Genomic DNA, 16252 nt, shown 5'->3' on the forward strand with positions numbered 1-16252 from the left:
AATTATTGAGTGGATAATGTATACAGGTACTGGGTACTCTATAATTATGTAAAATGAGAACTTTACTTACACAGGGTCATTCACAAGGCTAGCAATTAACTATCTTTATGGTATTCTGGAAACATTATAAATATTAAGAGTGAATGAGATGCATCACCTCTTATCTAGAAAAGTAAGTACTGCACTGTACCTGTAATGGGTAAGTTATCTAACTTAACATATTCTACTGATTTTTCTTAAAACTACAATAGGTAAAAAAATTATTACTGAATTCAAACATGGTACATTATTCAATAACTATTGAGCAGTTTCAACGAATCTTCTAACAATAATCAAACAAATACATCAATCTGAAACTGATATTAGATTAGTGTGCCTCATCTTCCATCCCTGTTGTGTGAGAGATATAAATAATTTATTGTCCAACTGTTCGGTTACTGTGTTATAACATTTGCAGCCTTTTCTTTAGCATCTATTAACTGTTTATCAAGAAAAGAAATCCTGCAGATAACCCTTTTCCTTGCTGTATAGAGCAAATAAATATTTTTAGTCATACACTCATACAGTTGCAGCCCTCTGCAGTTGCTTTCTATACCTTTTTTGTACTTCACTCCTTTTAATTTCCTCCTGTTTTGAGATTTTTTCCCTTGATCCATCCCACACATGGGAGTGAAGAAGAGATAATACAGCAGGTAGGGTGATACACACTAGTGCAGATTGGTTTGCTTATCAATGCTGACTTTCACAGTTTAAGTACTACCATTGATACTGTTAAGGAAATGGTTTGTCCCAATATATGTGGTTAAATATTACTAAGCTAATGTGCATAAATATATATAAAGTGTGAAAGCACAAAAATTGGTACAGTACATCCTATTTCTAGGAAATAAAATAAAATAACTACAGTGTACAGGGTATATGACTGTTGAACATCTGTTTTACTAATATAATACGTACTATAGTTTAAATGACATTAAACTTATCCATGTTAATCATACTACACTGTATATACAGAATATACTCAATGATCAGAATGACCACATACAAGAACTGTATCAAGATAATATGATGTTATGATGAACACAGACATGTCTGATGATGATATTATTTATAAACACACATTTAACTGGTGAAATTACGTACTGTATATGATGAATGTGGATATGACTGAACACAATGATACAATGAACTGACACCCCTGATGATAATGGACATGATTGATGATGAAACAAAGAGACTTGATCAGCACTACACATAGGAAAATCCCTCAAAAAGCCAGAGGAGATTTACATTGGCTTATGGCTATGAAAATAAATAATGACATGTATTGGTAAATTAATAATGACATTACTGGTAACAACCACCCATGGATGAAAAATTATAACAAAGATTATAACTTTCATATTTATGGGTAATATCTATGTGACTTGAGGTCCAGTATTGTGTCTGAAGATATAATGATCCTTAGTATATAAGGTGACACAAGATTGACTGAAAAGGAACAAATATAACCACCTGACTGCAGTAACTCACTTTAGTGATGATATGTGGATCAATGGCGAGGAGAATTATGAATGGTGCAGAGGAGTCTGTAAAGAGTGTGTGGACGGCATCAAGGACCGACAGCACCTTCTCCTGTTCGCAGCTATCAAGGCCATCCACAACGACCACAAGACGTGTCTGCTGGGCCGTAAATGCATCCAGGCACTTCACCTAGTGTATCACAAATGCAGTACAGTACAGTTAAAATAAATGAAACTTACAAGGATTAGGTGAAAGGGTAAAGGAGAAATAAAAAAGTTTATGCTAAAGTCAGTAATCCACTGAAGATCAAGGACAATTGGTTAAAAACAACAATACTTCATATCTTTTCAACCTGGATAATTGCTTAGCTATGCAATGACAATTTATTTCTACTAACCATTCTACTATATAGCTGGCATCTTCAAACTTAGAATTAGGTTAGTGTGTGTGTGGATTTGGTTTTATGGATACATGGTTTAAAGTGAAAAAGTAAAACTGTTTTATAGTCAATGTTATGGGCCTTATCATTGTGAACTGTGGCACCTGCATTAATGACTTAGGCAAATATATGTATGAGTGAAAAGAAATGCACTAAGTGCATTCTTGGTGTTCATCTTTATACTGAAATCATGCTGTACAGTCTGATTGCCCATGACTTAATTAAAAGTGAGGGTACATAGCCGGCCAATCACCTTTTGTCATATTGGAAATCTTTTATCTAGTTGAGATTATGGATTCAATATTAAAGTAATCTGTTTTTGATCAATATGATACTAAGAATATACAGTACAAGTATAGCACAGAATATACAGGATACCTGAATGACATTAATGAAATCTGTTTACAGAAGATGTTTACTTGTTAAGTTTTAACATAAATGATAACAGTGAAAACTAAGATAAATCTACTAGTTGCCAGTAAATTTTTAATACTATCGATTGTTTGCTTCTTATCTTTCTACTTACCATTTCCACCATGAGATTAACCTCATTCTTGAGAGTCTGCAAGTAGCCCTCTGCCTTGATGGTGTCAAGTTTGGACACAGCACGGAGAAGGTGTCGGCGGTGAGAGAAGATGAGAGAGCCAACCATACGGGCTAGAGTGTGAAGGTTGGCCACCACCACTACAGCCGCCAGCACACCCAGAGTAATGAGTAATGGATTCATTAACGCTCCATGGTACGGCCGCCTGGAAAGGAGTGAGTGGAGGAAAAATTGCTTTATCATTTACCCTAAGAGACTGTAAAAAAAAATAAATAAATAAAAGAGGGAATTAAATAAAAAAAATAAAAATAAAGTAGAACATGTGAAAAATAATAAAAAGTCCTGGAGGCTTCCTTAAGAAATATATAATAATAAATTATGTGAACATTAAAGGTCTTGTTTATAGACACTTACAGATCAATATATTCGCTTTCTTCACTGGATTCACCACTGACATCATCATCATCGTCATCATCATCTTCTTCTTCATGGAAATTCCCAATGGACTCTGCGCCATTCAATTGTTGTCTCTCTTCCGCTTCAACAGGAGTTTCAGGATGAAAACCAAAGAGTCCAGCAATAACTCCAACCGTCAGCAAACAAATGAGAGTGACAAAGAAGATAAAGATGTATGGAACACCACACAAACGTCGGTACTTCCATGGAGCCGATAAACCCTCTGTGATAAAGGAGATAAATCAAGTGAGGTTTCTGTTTCTATTGACTCGACCCACTCATAAATGTAGATGGGAAAGCAAAAGTCTTTTCACTGCTAAAATTATAAACAATATTGGGATAATTCCAACAATAAAGACATGAAATCATATTAACTAATACGACCTTACAATACTCACGTGCTTTAGGTCGGAAGGCTCTATAAAACCTCGTAGCAAACAATCCATATTCTCTCTCAACCATATCAAAGAGGGATCCCAACATCTGAACCACTGAATTCTCTCCTGCCGCTGTACTGCTGGGTTTAGCACCTTCAGCGAAGATGAACCTGCATAATAAACAAATTGTAATGAAGTGCACATAATAGCTATACAGTATTGGCAGTCTTATACAGTGATATCTCTGTTAGCTGGAATAATTGGTGCAGAGCTCTTCTGGGAATGAAAGATTTCCAGGTATACAGACGAATTTTCTCTTCCCTGAAAAAAATTGCACATCCCGGATTTTTTCCGGCTACTGTACTGGAGCAAGTTTTCAAGTCTAAACTACGCATCTCCCACAAACAAACACAGAGCTGTATTTATTTATGCAAACACCACTGTACACATAAAATATATTGCAAATAAACAAAATATACTACTGTATCTCAAGTATCTTGTAACAATGAATTATTGTAGGGACTATAAAGTTTATGCAAGTTCTTAATTGCAAAAACTGCTTTGCAATTGAAAGAGATTTCAGTAAAGTACATAATTCAAGTACAGTACTCACTTGAGAGGTCTGGCATGCACCCCATCCTTCCATTCTTTCCACTGTGATCCTGGTGGTGAGCAGAATATAACCTGCAAGACCAGCTTGAAGGCTGCCATTTGTCTTTCCAGTGATACACTCCACCTGTACCATAAATGCCATTCGTACCTGAGTGAGAACATAATCATAATTTATTAACAGGTTCTAGCCGAAGTGCTGCTGAGGAACAAAAAACACATATCAATACATAAAGATTAGAAAATACCTTCATTGTTGATATGTGATTATGAGTTATCACAGTATGACATATAAAGATCTAGCCCTGTATAATATGCACAAGGTAAAATCCTAATCAGGCTCTCAATTGGCTCAGCCATGTCAATATTGTTATTATTATCCACTCTGTCTCTGTATTTTTCTGGATAAATAAACTGTTTCAATATCAATATCAATGTCTATATTCAAATATGCATCATCCTCATAAGTCACATACTACATACAAAAAAAATAGACAATGTACCTCCTGGAACCATGCCAAACAACAACAAGGAAGAGGGTTAATGAAACGAAGATTCCACCCCCTACTGCCACACCCACGGCCCAGGAGAATGTGGGAACTGCAGTAATGAGTCCCAATAGCAGTGAAAGGTGCACTACTAGCAGCAGCACCAGTGGGGAGAACTGAAACAATGGCTCTACCCACTGACGGGCAAAACTCCCCATCTCCTCTGTTGAATAAATTCGAAATATATGTACACGGTACTGTACTAATAAGAGTTTAGAAAATAAAATGGCAGCATGAAGTTATATCAGCAATGATGTTTTTATCTGTTTCTTCTAATTAGTCAGAGCTTCACTGACACAAAAACTAGCCTCCTTATATTACCTACTAATACATTCCAACATAATACAGAAGTGGAATAAAATTTCATGTTAATCTCTCACCCTTCAGTTTGCGAATAAGGAATGACTTGCCAGACCCCCACTTTGCATAAAGGCCAACAGAGATGGGCATAGAGAGAGACGGTTCACTGAGGATGTCGGCCATAGATGATGAATACAGGTCATAACCCAACATGTTTTCATTGTCCTCATTGGTATTAAGACGACCTGTGACACAAATATGAAGAATAATGCACCATAGATTCAATATAAAATATTTTGTTTTCGACGCATCAGTAGCAGGATCTAATGCAAATCTAAATACTGTACTGTACTATGAAGTTTAACATGACTTTTTTTTACAATAACTCTTAAGGAAATACGGTACTCTTCAGAAAAGCCATTCAAAGTTAAATTTACCAACAGCAAATCTACAAAAATGCTCAATTAGCTAAATAAGGTAACACTCAATATTCATGTGACTGATATACATAACTAAGCAAGTTAAGAAAGTGTAACTCACGTGCTCCAAAGATCTGGCCAAGGATGGTTTTCTGGTTGGAGAGGTCGATGTTATATGGAGTCTCACCAGCTCGATTTGGACGGTATAACAGCTGACTGTTTTTAGGATTTCTCAGCAAGATTTCTACTATTCTCTGAAAAAAGAAATATGTTGTATAGTCAGTATAAACTATCTGGTATCTTACAAATATTTTACAGACATACCTGCAGAAGAAATAAATATTGTACAAAAGTCAAAAGTTTTGTTCTAAACACTAATTTCTTTCGTGAATATTAAAACATATTGTTAACAAACCTTCGACCGGCCTCTCATGGCAATGTGTAATACAGTGTCTCCTTTCTTATCGGCAACTGACACCCGTGTCTTTTTGTCTACTAATAGCTGCACCACTTCCGCATTCTTGTTACGGACTGCTCGTAGAAGGCAGGTATCCCCTTCTTTAGTAGTGTGTTCGAGGTCAGGATTTGCACTTAAGAGAACCTGTTACATAAAATAAACATTTAGACATGTCCTTTCATACTGCTTTAAAAATACCCCCTGTACTGGAAAACTGGTTCATATAAAAATCAGGTTGTAGAAAAGGATATTTCAGAAACTGGCATCTAACCTATGGAAATTAGTTATACTGTAATTGAAAGCTAAACAAGACCTAAAGAAAGTTAAGTTCTGAAACAAAACTAAACGTAAAAACATTCATTGGTTCCGAGATTCTTGAATTCCTGCATTAACAAATTTACCCAATAATAATTACAAATTATAGTATAATGAACGACATCAAAAAATACTTCAATTCACCAAACTCTTTATATGATACAGTACTTCAGGTTCCAGAAAAATTCATTGACTAGTGTTTCAAAGAACAAATTATGATTCTGGAAAAGAAGTGTGATGGACTGTACTGAGTTTGTAAATAAAATTTAGACAATTCTCTTGAAACTTAGTCATAGAAAACTAATAAAGTTTCTACCTAAAAGTGTATTTAAAATCTAAGTTCAAACAACAATCATAAAAAATTTAGTGAATAACTGTTTACCTTGACAACTGCTGTATGACCTTTCTCTACTGCCCAGTATAGCGCTGTCTTCCTTTCCTTGCCCACCATATCTACATCACAGTATTTCTTAAGCAGCGACTCCACTACCGCCCGGTGACCTCCACGTGCAGCATAAATAAGATTTGTATCACTATTCCGATCCTGTAAACAACAACCAAAAATTAATACAGTACAGTATTTAAACTGTGCCTCTAATGGCTAGCTGTATCCCACATTAACACACTACATGTACTGTATGCATAAAAAGATTTCCTCATTAACTGAAGTGAATTTAAACAAGTCATCAGCTGAATATAAAAATTTTGAAAAGAGTAGAATGTCATAATGTACTATACCTGCATGTTGACATAGGCTCCACTGTTAAGTAAAGCATTCGCAATCTCTGTGTAACCCTCCTTACAAGCAATAGTAAGAGCTGTGCCTCCATCTTTGTCCAAAGCATTGAGGTTAGGACGGTGCTCCAGTAGAAGATGAACCAGATCCACGTAGTTACCCCGTGTGGCTACCAGCAAGGGGGTCCATGAATACTAAAAACAAACATGAGCCACCTGTTATTTTGGTAATACTGTATTGCATTATAAAAACACACAAATGAGCCACTGACACTTAAATTATCATAAGATGCTTTAGTTCTCACCTATACAGTACAAATAAAATACGAAATTTAAAAATCATCCAAAATTCTATACCTGCATCATAAAAATAAGCACTCATTTCATAATGACCTTAACAAAAAAAATCCATCATAAACAGTTTTTTTTCTCTTAACAAATACCGGTAATAACTTTGTCAGACAAAAAAAATTATGTAAAATAAATCATTTTCCTTTTCAATTCTTTTAAACCTGGATGCAAGAGCAAATGTACACAATATTGTTTCCTTTATTTATTGTCACTCATTTAATCCTACTGTTGTAATAGAAGTGTAAAGTACTGCCATGGTACTCCCCTTCCACAACAAAGCCCCAGATCTGGTTTATCTTTGTTATTTCACATACTCTGTATGCTTTTATATCATTCTAAAAGAGAAATTATATATCAAAAGAGGTATTCACAACCAAAATCAATGCTGTAATAAGCTCACCATGCCAGAAGCATCCACGTTTGCCCCATGTTGCAATAGATCTCTAGCAATCTCATAAAATCCTTTACGACACGCCCAGATTAGTGGAGTCGTTCCAAATTTATCTCCAATGTTAACCTTGGCCCCATGCTCCAGCAGGTCATGGACGATCTCTGTGTGACCTCGTCCAGCTGCCCACACCAATGAGGTCATGTGGTGTTGACCCTGAGTGTTGGGGTCTGCACCACGTGCCAGTAGCATCTTGACCAGAGCAGTGTGACCTTTGTAGCATGCCCACATGACTGCCGTCCACCCACCCTGAAGTATAATTAAAGACATGGGAATCAGAATACATAATAGCAAGGAAAAGAAGTTATTCCATATACAATTTTAAAGTTCCATTTCCAAAGGATAACATTTTCAGAGTTTTCAGAGATCACACATATATCCTACAGTCTACATCTAACTTTTAGCAACTGATATTAAAACACATAATAACTAGGTCATGGCAGCAACTTTCTACTGCACATTCAGAGCAGTGTGGATACAGCACACTGTAGACATTTGCCTATTTTCATTACTAAATGAAGTATAGTGTGGCCGGCCAGCTTTGCATTCAACTGCTTTCACTTTCCTCAAGTATAAAGTTAGGAACCCATTTATAGCTGTAGGAACTGGAGGCTACATAGCCACATAACTGCAACCCTATGGACAGGAGGTGAGTGTTGTGTCCACTCAGTAGCCACCCCTAACTTTATATGACATTCACCTAATGGAAATGAATGTACTAATTGATAGGGCTGTTTCTAGGAAACAGCCCTATCAATCAGTTCCCTAGCAGTGCTGCCATTTTATACATTTTTCGTCTACTATGCGAAGTAAAACTGAGTGGGAACTTTAACATTCCGAATTGCAGACGGTACTCTGCAGCAGTGCAGAAAAAAATCCACTTTGTTTGTTTATAATGTTTCATCAATTATATGGATATTAACATTAAGGCTATGTCTAGAATGTGCTTTACCATTATTGATGATAATAATAAAACATATAAAATAAGCCGGTTTTAAATCCGGAATATTTCTTTACGGAACACTCCATCTTGACCAACAATTTTGGTCATCCTTATTTCACAACTGCCAACATTTACAGTAACTATCCTGTCATTAGCAACCTCAAGTATAGATGTTGAATGAATATTCTCAAAAGTTAATCTTATTAAAACAAAGACCAGAAACAACTCTTGACTACTACCATAACATCACAAATTATTGCCTCTGAAAAGGTACAAAGGGGAAGGAGGCTGAGTAAATTTCAAACCTGGCAAAGGCTTGGTAAATTGGATAAATGTCATTGTGAATTTGTAATGCTACATTTCAGAAGCAATAAGAATGTACGGTATATTTTATTTGTGTATTTCTTTGCAAACTTGTTTAGAATTATAAAATTAGCTAAATAGTTTTGTTTTAATTCCACCGATCCCTGTGTCTAGTAAATTAATCTACACTTCCCCTAAAATGTCAAAATTTTTTCTAACATAAGCATGACAAAATATGTGCAATGTGTGTTTTGAGGAGTAAACAGCACCAATGTTCCCTAGCCACACAAGTCGTGCGAAGTAAGTTGCCACATGACCAAGGGAAGTACTGTAGGGGTAACATCACACCTGTACAGTACTGTAATAAAAATATGTACCTGTACAGTACTAACAGCCTATTCTGAATATACAGTAGTTTCTGAATCCGAGTCTTACCAATTCTCTGTGATGGATATTGGCGCCATGGTCCAGAAGTGTTGCCACAGTCTCCACATGGCCTTCCTTGGCTGCTGTGATGATGGGCGACCACTGGTCCTGCGGTTACAATTGCAAACACTTGAAATATTTGCCTTAAAGTGAACAACAATGGAGAGAATATTGTTACTTGGTGATGAAAGTTACTCTTGTAGGTGGTGGTGATTGACTGTGACCATGTTAAGTGGTTATATATTCTTGTATTCATGTGGTGTTCAAAGTTTCTTGGAAGAAACTAATACCCAGTGAATGGTCTTTATTGAACATAACAATCACTTACGTTGTCTTCAATGTTAACGTCTGCACCGTGGAGGAGGAACTGGTTGCAGAATTCAGGCTTGCCCTTGCTAGCGGCGACGATGAGAGCGGTGGCACCATTCTCATCCCTGTCATCAATAACCACAGTGCGGGTAGCCAGGAAGGTTTGCAGGCCAGTCAAGTTGTCCTCCGAAATGTATGACTCCAGGGACTTGAAGCTCAGCGACACCATCTGGTCCGACTGGTGAGGAAGAAAACGAATACAAAAAATGTGTAAGTACAGGTTCTAGCATTGAAATAAATACTCGACACCACCAAACCCGGTAGTAAAAAAGAAAACTAGACGAGATGCACATAAATTTTGGAACTGTACAGAATTTAAACAAGTGCATAAAAATATACGAACATTAATAAAAAAATACGAACGAAATGTTGTTGCCAGATACATAAACAACTTGAACGACTAAGAGTATGCAAAACTCACATAGGAGTACCGTGCTCGAAAATTTAGTAGAGTGCACAGTGCAGAAGAACAGTTGAAAATTGGTGCATAAATAATATGAATAACATCCTTAATAGTATTATATTTACAAAAGGTAAACATAAAATGGAATACGTGAAACTGTAAGCCGAAAAGTATTATAAAAGTACGCGCTTGAGCTGGGCTAAGATTAAGGTATTCCTTGATGGTTCTCTTCATGGACCAGTCCAGGGAGAGCTGCCAACATGAAATGTGAAAATTTCCCATTTAATTTGATTAGCATATTTGACCTTGACAATGATATGATATCCTCTCTGGATGTTGAATGGTTTGTTACTCTAGTAGCCATTTAGATCATTAGAATAACTGTATAAATGAAATAATACTGTGACAATGATCTTGTATACAGGTTCCTTATTTTATGAAGTGTCTGTATTCTGCTCAGCGAGTGACAAAACCACGAAGCCTATACCGTACTCTAAACACAACGACATAACGCATCCCTTCATACTCTTGTTTCTAACCTCACTCAGCACCCTAACAAGGTATAAATGGCTTACTGTACTGTTGTCATGGTCACAATGACTGCTGGTCTGTTTGAAACCTGATGATTCATATTATACTCCACGCCCGCAAAACATGTGGATAACTGGTGAGTTATCCCTAGGAAGAAACGCTTTTTCCCTCTCTTAAGGTGCCGGCCATTTTGTCCAAGATCTCAACGTATATACACAAAGGCTCCTTGTCCGTAAGTCCAGCCCATTTGGGGTACTAACAGTTGTCAACGTGTTTATTCCACTTTTTCCTGGCAAGCTCAATCTCGAATTAGTTTACGTAAATCAATTTAAGAAATTCGCCAGAATCATGTCAACTGAGGGTCATCTTTGAATGTGTAGCAGTTGATTTGAATGTAATTTCTGTCATTGCATGAGTAGCCATCTCTGGCAACTCATGCCGTATATAAACCTGTGCGAGAAGGAGAAACAGCCCTTCCTTGACGTCTCCAAATTATCCCAGGTATGTGAGCTAGTGTTCCCCGCCGATATAGTCATTCAGTTTAACTTAGTCAATTTTGTGAGTATCAGTGTTCATGTTGTAACAGTGAAATTGTCATTTACCCAGTGTAAGAAGTACTATAACGTAAATGTCGTCTGTCGTTGCTAGACGAAAGATTGTTTGTGATTGGGTCATCATCATCCCTCCCTTGACGTCTCCAAATTATCCCAGATCCAGTGTGTGGGTTATTTGAACACCCCGCCGGCTGCCCGGGGTCGGTGGCTACCTAACAGTTAGCAGTATTGGACGATGTCGCTGATTCGGCAGGATTAAACTGCTCCAGTCCGCATTCTGGGAACTAGACACTTAGTGTGTTTTCGTTATTTCTGACTTATTGTGTTACTCAATCATGCCTGAATGCCCCAGTGATAGTTCCTCTTGTGCTGAGCAGCTTGATGTGATTTTATATGATGTAATAAGGCGAAATAAGGCATAAAAGGGGCATAATAAGAGTGGTGATGGACCAGTAAGGAGTGGTAGAAACTTGAACTTGGCACCCATGACCATCACTACCATCCTCAACACAGGTAAATAACAGTCTCAATTTACATTGCTTATTTAAAGCTTATTAAGCTTGCTTTATATGTTTGCTCTTTTTTCTGCTTGACAGTGTACAGTACAGAAATATATCAAGGGTAGATGGTTGTTTTGGAGGGTGGCTGGTCTCTACCCGCCTGAATTTGTTATAGTCTTATGGGATTAATTGCTTCGATAACCATTGATTCCTTTGGCTTTTATTTACTGATTTTGCAATACAGTATAGACTGCATTTACGCGGTCAATTGAGCCCGTGGAGGTCCGCGTAAAACGAGAAACGCGTAAACGAAATAACAGACCATATGGGATTAATTGAAATAGAGACTGGGCCGACCCCCAAACTCCACTTTTTCCGACACAATACATACGTTGTAGTAAAAATAACATCTTAATTTTATGATGGTATGCACACAAAATTAATATTTAAGAGAAATATCAATAATATTAGGTTTTTTAACACTTAGGTTAGTAGAAGAGATGGCTGGGCACACGGGGATGGAGGGGTTGGTTCCGAGGCAGTGGGCAGATTATTGGCCCTCACCTGTATCACTTGTATTAATTGTATCACTATCCACCACAGAGGCTTGCAGGGCCTCTTTGTCAAACCCCTCAAGCCCACATCCTCACTATCACTATCACTGACTTGGGCTGGCTGTGGTGGGTAGTGGGTGAAGAACTCGGTAATGTTTTGATGACTGGACGACCTTGTGCGCACCCTGCCCACGCCGCTTCCCGCGTAAATGATGAAATTTACCGCGTAATTAAAACATTTCATTCTGGCAAGGTGCCGCGTAAGTGACCAAACACGTAAACAAAAACCGCGTAAATCCAGACTATACTGTACTGTACAGTATTTTTTGTTGATGTTATTTATATTCATTCTTCACATTTCCTGGTGTGAGAATATTAATGGAATTAATCTCGATTTAGAGAACTAGTTCACTAAATCAAGCGAGAAATAACGGAAAAATGCCTTCCACTAAATTAAGAGCTAGTTATATGGGATTCCGTTAAATCAAGGTATACTGTATAATAAAAATGTAGAATGATAATTGTTATTAAATATAGCAGCTAGGGAAACTTGCGCTGCTGGGTTTGTATATGAGAAAAATATTATCGAACTTTTTTTTGTTTTTGTCTGAGCCAAATTTAAAAAGTAACCAGTGCCGGATTTAGACCTGTGGAGGCCCATGGGCAGCCTCTTTGTGGAGGCCCCCCTCATTATAACTACCCAAGAGGGTGGGGTGGCGAGTGAAGCGAGCCTAAACATCTGGGAGTTCCGGGGGGCGCTGTAAGCCCCCCGGGAAAATTTTGAAATTTGAACACTTCTTTAGAGAATTTTGAAGCCATATGCAGTTATATTAACAATATTAAAAATATACGGTTCATAGGAAAACCAGGTATTCATGAATTTCAAGGAGTAGCTAGCCTAATTTCTATCACGCTTCTTGCTGAACATAGTTTTACGTGATGGAATAGATAAACATTAATTTTAAAGAATGAAAATAAAAATAATCCAAATGAATAAACAAATAAATAAAATATTGTAATATGTGGAGGCCCCCAGATTGTGGAGACCCCTGGGCAGCTGCCCACTTTGCCCACTCCTAAATCCGGCCCTGAAAGGAACACTAAGTTCCACACCCCCAGGATGCTCTGAGTATGCAAGCAAAATTCTAGGGTTAGAGGCTTCATGATCTTGGAGCTATGGCACTGAATGAATGACACACGCACACACTATCGGCTAACGAGCCGATCAGTGGTGAAGAGGATAAAAGTAAAAAATATCAAGCCCCTGAACTAAGTTAACTCTCCTCACTGACACCTTACACCACTGAGGGACAAGGAGCAATAAATATTACTTGTACAGTAGCCTATACCTATCAGTTTTTTTTCCAATTTTCAAAATTATCTTCAAGTGAAACGAAGGTTCAAGACTTTACTATCAACTGTCCCAATGTTTCAAACTGCAGTAAAAAAAAAATAATAATATGAATATGAGGTTTCAATCACAATACAGGTACCGTCCTCGTATCTGAGGGTTGGCGACCATAGCCCTCCACTCAAACCGTCAAACGTTCTCAGGTTGTTTACATCAGTGTTAATCATATTTGCCATTCAATCAACAATTCATAACATTACAAGTCACATTACACTGCATAATTCTTGTTAATAAAAGGGTATAATGATCAGCCTAAAACAAGGTAAGCTGATCAGCCACAACAGGTGCGGAAGACAACGGGTTTTGGTGCATCACACTGTGCGGTAAAAAAAAATCAGTGGTCAGATTGTTTAAGGTTCGTACGATGAATTTTCCTTGTAGGTGAAAATGTAAGAATTTTCCTTATTGGTCTACTATACATACGAAAATAACGTACAAAATATAACATCAAAATTACATTGGATAATGTCACTTAGCAGTGCTTAGGACACCAAATTTTGTGCATGGCTGGTGATGAACGAACCTATCTAGTTGTGGTAGTTTTTCAATTTGATTTTGATGCTGATTTTGTGTTTTACCTTAAGTCAGCAAAGCACAGTCTTACATTTAAGCTACAAGGAACGTTTACGTACGGACCTTTGAGAATCCGAGAACCACATCCAGGTTTTCAGATACATAATTATGATTATTATTTTTTTTTCTGTAAGAGGATATGGGAGAACATAATCTGGTCACAGAAGCCTATGTCAATTACAATGGTACCATCTTTTCACCGCTGCTTAGGACCTCAGCCTTCGGTGATCCAGGATAAAGTTCTCACATTTTCAACCACGGAAGAATCTAGATTCTAGAATTTCTCTAAATTTACTTAGGCTGTCTCTTAATCCTGAAGTTGAGATTCGTGAGCGAACGTCTGACACAATATTATTGAGAGACAAAAAGTCAAACTTGTGAGAGGCATTTGCATCCAGCGTGAATGTAGTCGAGGCACGTGATGAGAAATATGACTTACGACTCTCTTGTTATTTGGTGGAGTGTGGAGCCGCGTGTTGTCACTCTGAAAAGATTCAACACAGCTGTCTTTACCTTTCATATACGTAGTTCTCAACCAGGAGGGAAATTGTGTGTTGTGGAATGCTACTTATCACACGGCAAAAGATACGAAACAAATGTAAGAACTAAATAAACAGAGAATCCGGCATATTATAGTTAGGGTCAGTCCTTTAATAAGTTGAAACAGAGGACACACTTGCACTTGCCATTTTATTTATTTTGGCTACCGCCAGACCATTTTATTCAGCTTAGGGTAACCTCCCACTGTGAAAGAGTTAAAACCTATCTTGATTAATCCTTTCACCGCATGTCACGCACTTGTTATTTTATTCTGGCTACCGACAGACCATTTTATTCTGCTTAGGGTAACCTCCCGCAGTGAAAGGGTTAATGATATTTCACATCACACTGCACTCAGAGTAATTAAAAGTTCAAAATTACTCAATGATTTATGATCACTATTTATATAGTATAGTACATATAAAAAATTATGAACCAGTTCAAATTATTTGAAGCGTAGTACTTCAGTGTTTCCACAACTACTGTAATTCTTTCAGAATTACTAGCCGTGGGTTTGACGCAGTTCTAATGAACCTTCTACCAATAGGACACACTAGTGTATTTTCCAATCAAGTAAAAAATGTATAATGTCCAACATGGTAAGCTTCCCCATAGTAAATGACTAAATAACAATGTTTTATTTTAGATCTGATACATTGACACCCATCTCATCTACTAACACCCATACACTACCAACAACCACCACCAACACCCATACACTACTAACACCAGGGGCTGATCCAGGAATATCAAAAGGGGGAGGTCCAAGAAGTTGTGGGTGGGGGTATATGGCGAGCGCAGCGAGCCCACCCAGCTTTTGGGGGGAGGAAGGGTGGGAGGGGGTGCTCTAAGCCCCCCAGATTTTTTTAGATTTTTTTTATACGACCAATATCATGGGCATTTTGAGGCCATTTTGAAACCACGTGCACTTGATATTGGGAGATATTCTGAAGTCAATAGTAAATACCTTTTACCATGTAAAAATGCCTGAGTACAATACTGCATTAAAGAAAGAGTATTGGAATTTACTCGTGAAAAGGGGGGATCCGGACCCCCAGGACCCCCCTGGATCCGCCCTTGAACATCCAACACCTACACCCGAAGACTTATCCTACCTCAGATCTGCCGCTCAACGCAATCCTGTGTAAAGTGCTTCTGCTCTTTACAATCATATCCTTCTTTATCTGTTGTACTGTGCTGAGGTTAGGTTGTGGGCCCTCGGGAGTGTCTGAAAGGACCGAGGTAGTTGAAATCTGGCTGTCTTGACTCCCAGTGGAGGAGCTATCGGAAAGTAGACGGGGGCGAAGCATAGACCCCAATTTCTGCCACAGTGTGGGACTTTTGTCGGGCATGACAGAGCCTCTCGTCATGCACAAGTCTCCAGATGCCGAGCGGATGTATGAGGCCACGTACTCCATCCTCAAGTTTGGTTCAGAAGATGAAACGTCTACAGGCGCTGCACTAGCCATGGCTACCTGTTACTGCACTCAATAATAATATTAAGTCTACTGTTCTGTCTTACGTTGGACAACACAGTAAGAGTCACGTCCAGAGAAAGTCATTTCTTTACTCAGGCCATTACTGTCGCTAGTTCAACAGGCGAGAACAAAATCTTCGGGTGAT

The 16252-nt window shown here is 37.9% G+C and overlaps 1 protein-coding gene across 10 annotated transcripts in view; it reads right to left on the reverse strand.

Annotated features, from left to right (window-relative positions):
- The window catches only part of LOC121854378 (kinase D-interacting substrate of 220 kDa B-like), a 160618-nt gene that overhangs the window by 53156 nt on the left and 91210 nt on the right, over positions 1–16252 (reverse strand). For all 10 annotated transcript variants that reach the window (XM_042349013.1, XM_042349012.1, XM_042349011.1 and 7 more), the window contains 14 exons: positions 9523–9741; positions 9204–9302; positions 7475–7771; positions 6727–6918; positions 6371–6532; positions 5632–5817; positions 5338–5470; positions 4878–5042; positions 4453–4660; positions 3954–4100; positions 3362–3510; positions 2922–3186; positions 2490–2712; positions 1534–1713 (listed from right to left, as the gene is read on the reverse strand). In XM_042349013.1, the coding sequence (XP_042204947.1) occupies positions 1534–1713; positions 2490–2712; positions 2922–3186; positions 3362–3510; positions 3954–4100; positions 4453–4660; positions 4878–5042; positions 5338–5470; positions 5632–5817; positions 6371–6532; positions 6727–6918; positions 7475–7771; positions 9204–9302; positions 9523–9741 (2625 nt within the window). The remainder of the gene's footprint in view (positions 1–1533; positions 1714–2489; positions 2713–2921; positions 3187–3361; positions 3511–3953; positions 4101–4452; positions 4661–4877; positions 5043–5337; positions 5471–5631; positions 5818–6370; positions 6533–6726; positions 6919–7474; positions 7772–9203; positions 9303–9522; positions 9742–16252) is intronic.

This window comes from Homarus americanus, unplaced genomic scaffold (genome assembly GCF_018991925.1).
Source record: "Homarus americanus isolate GMGI-L3 unplaced genomic scaffold, GMGI_Hamer_2.0 scaffold54443, whole genome shotgun sequence".
NCBI classification, from domain to species: Eukaryota; Metazoa; Arthropoda; class Malacostraca; order Decapoda; family Nephropidae; genus Homarus; species Homarus americanus.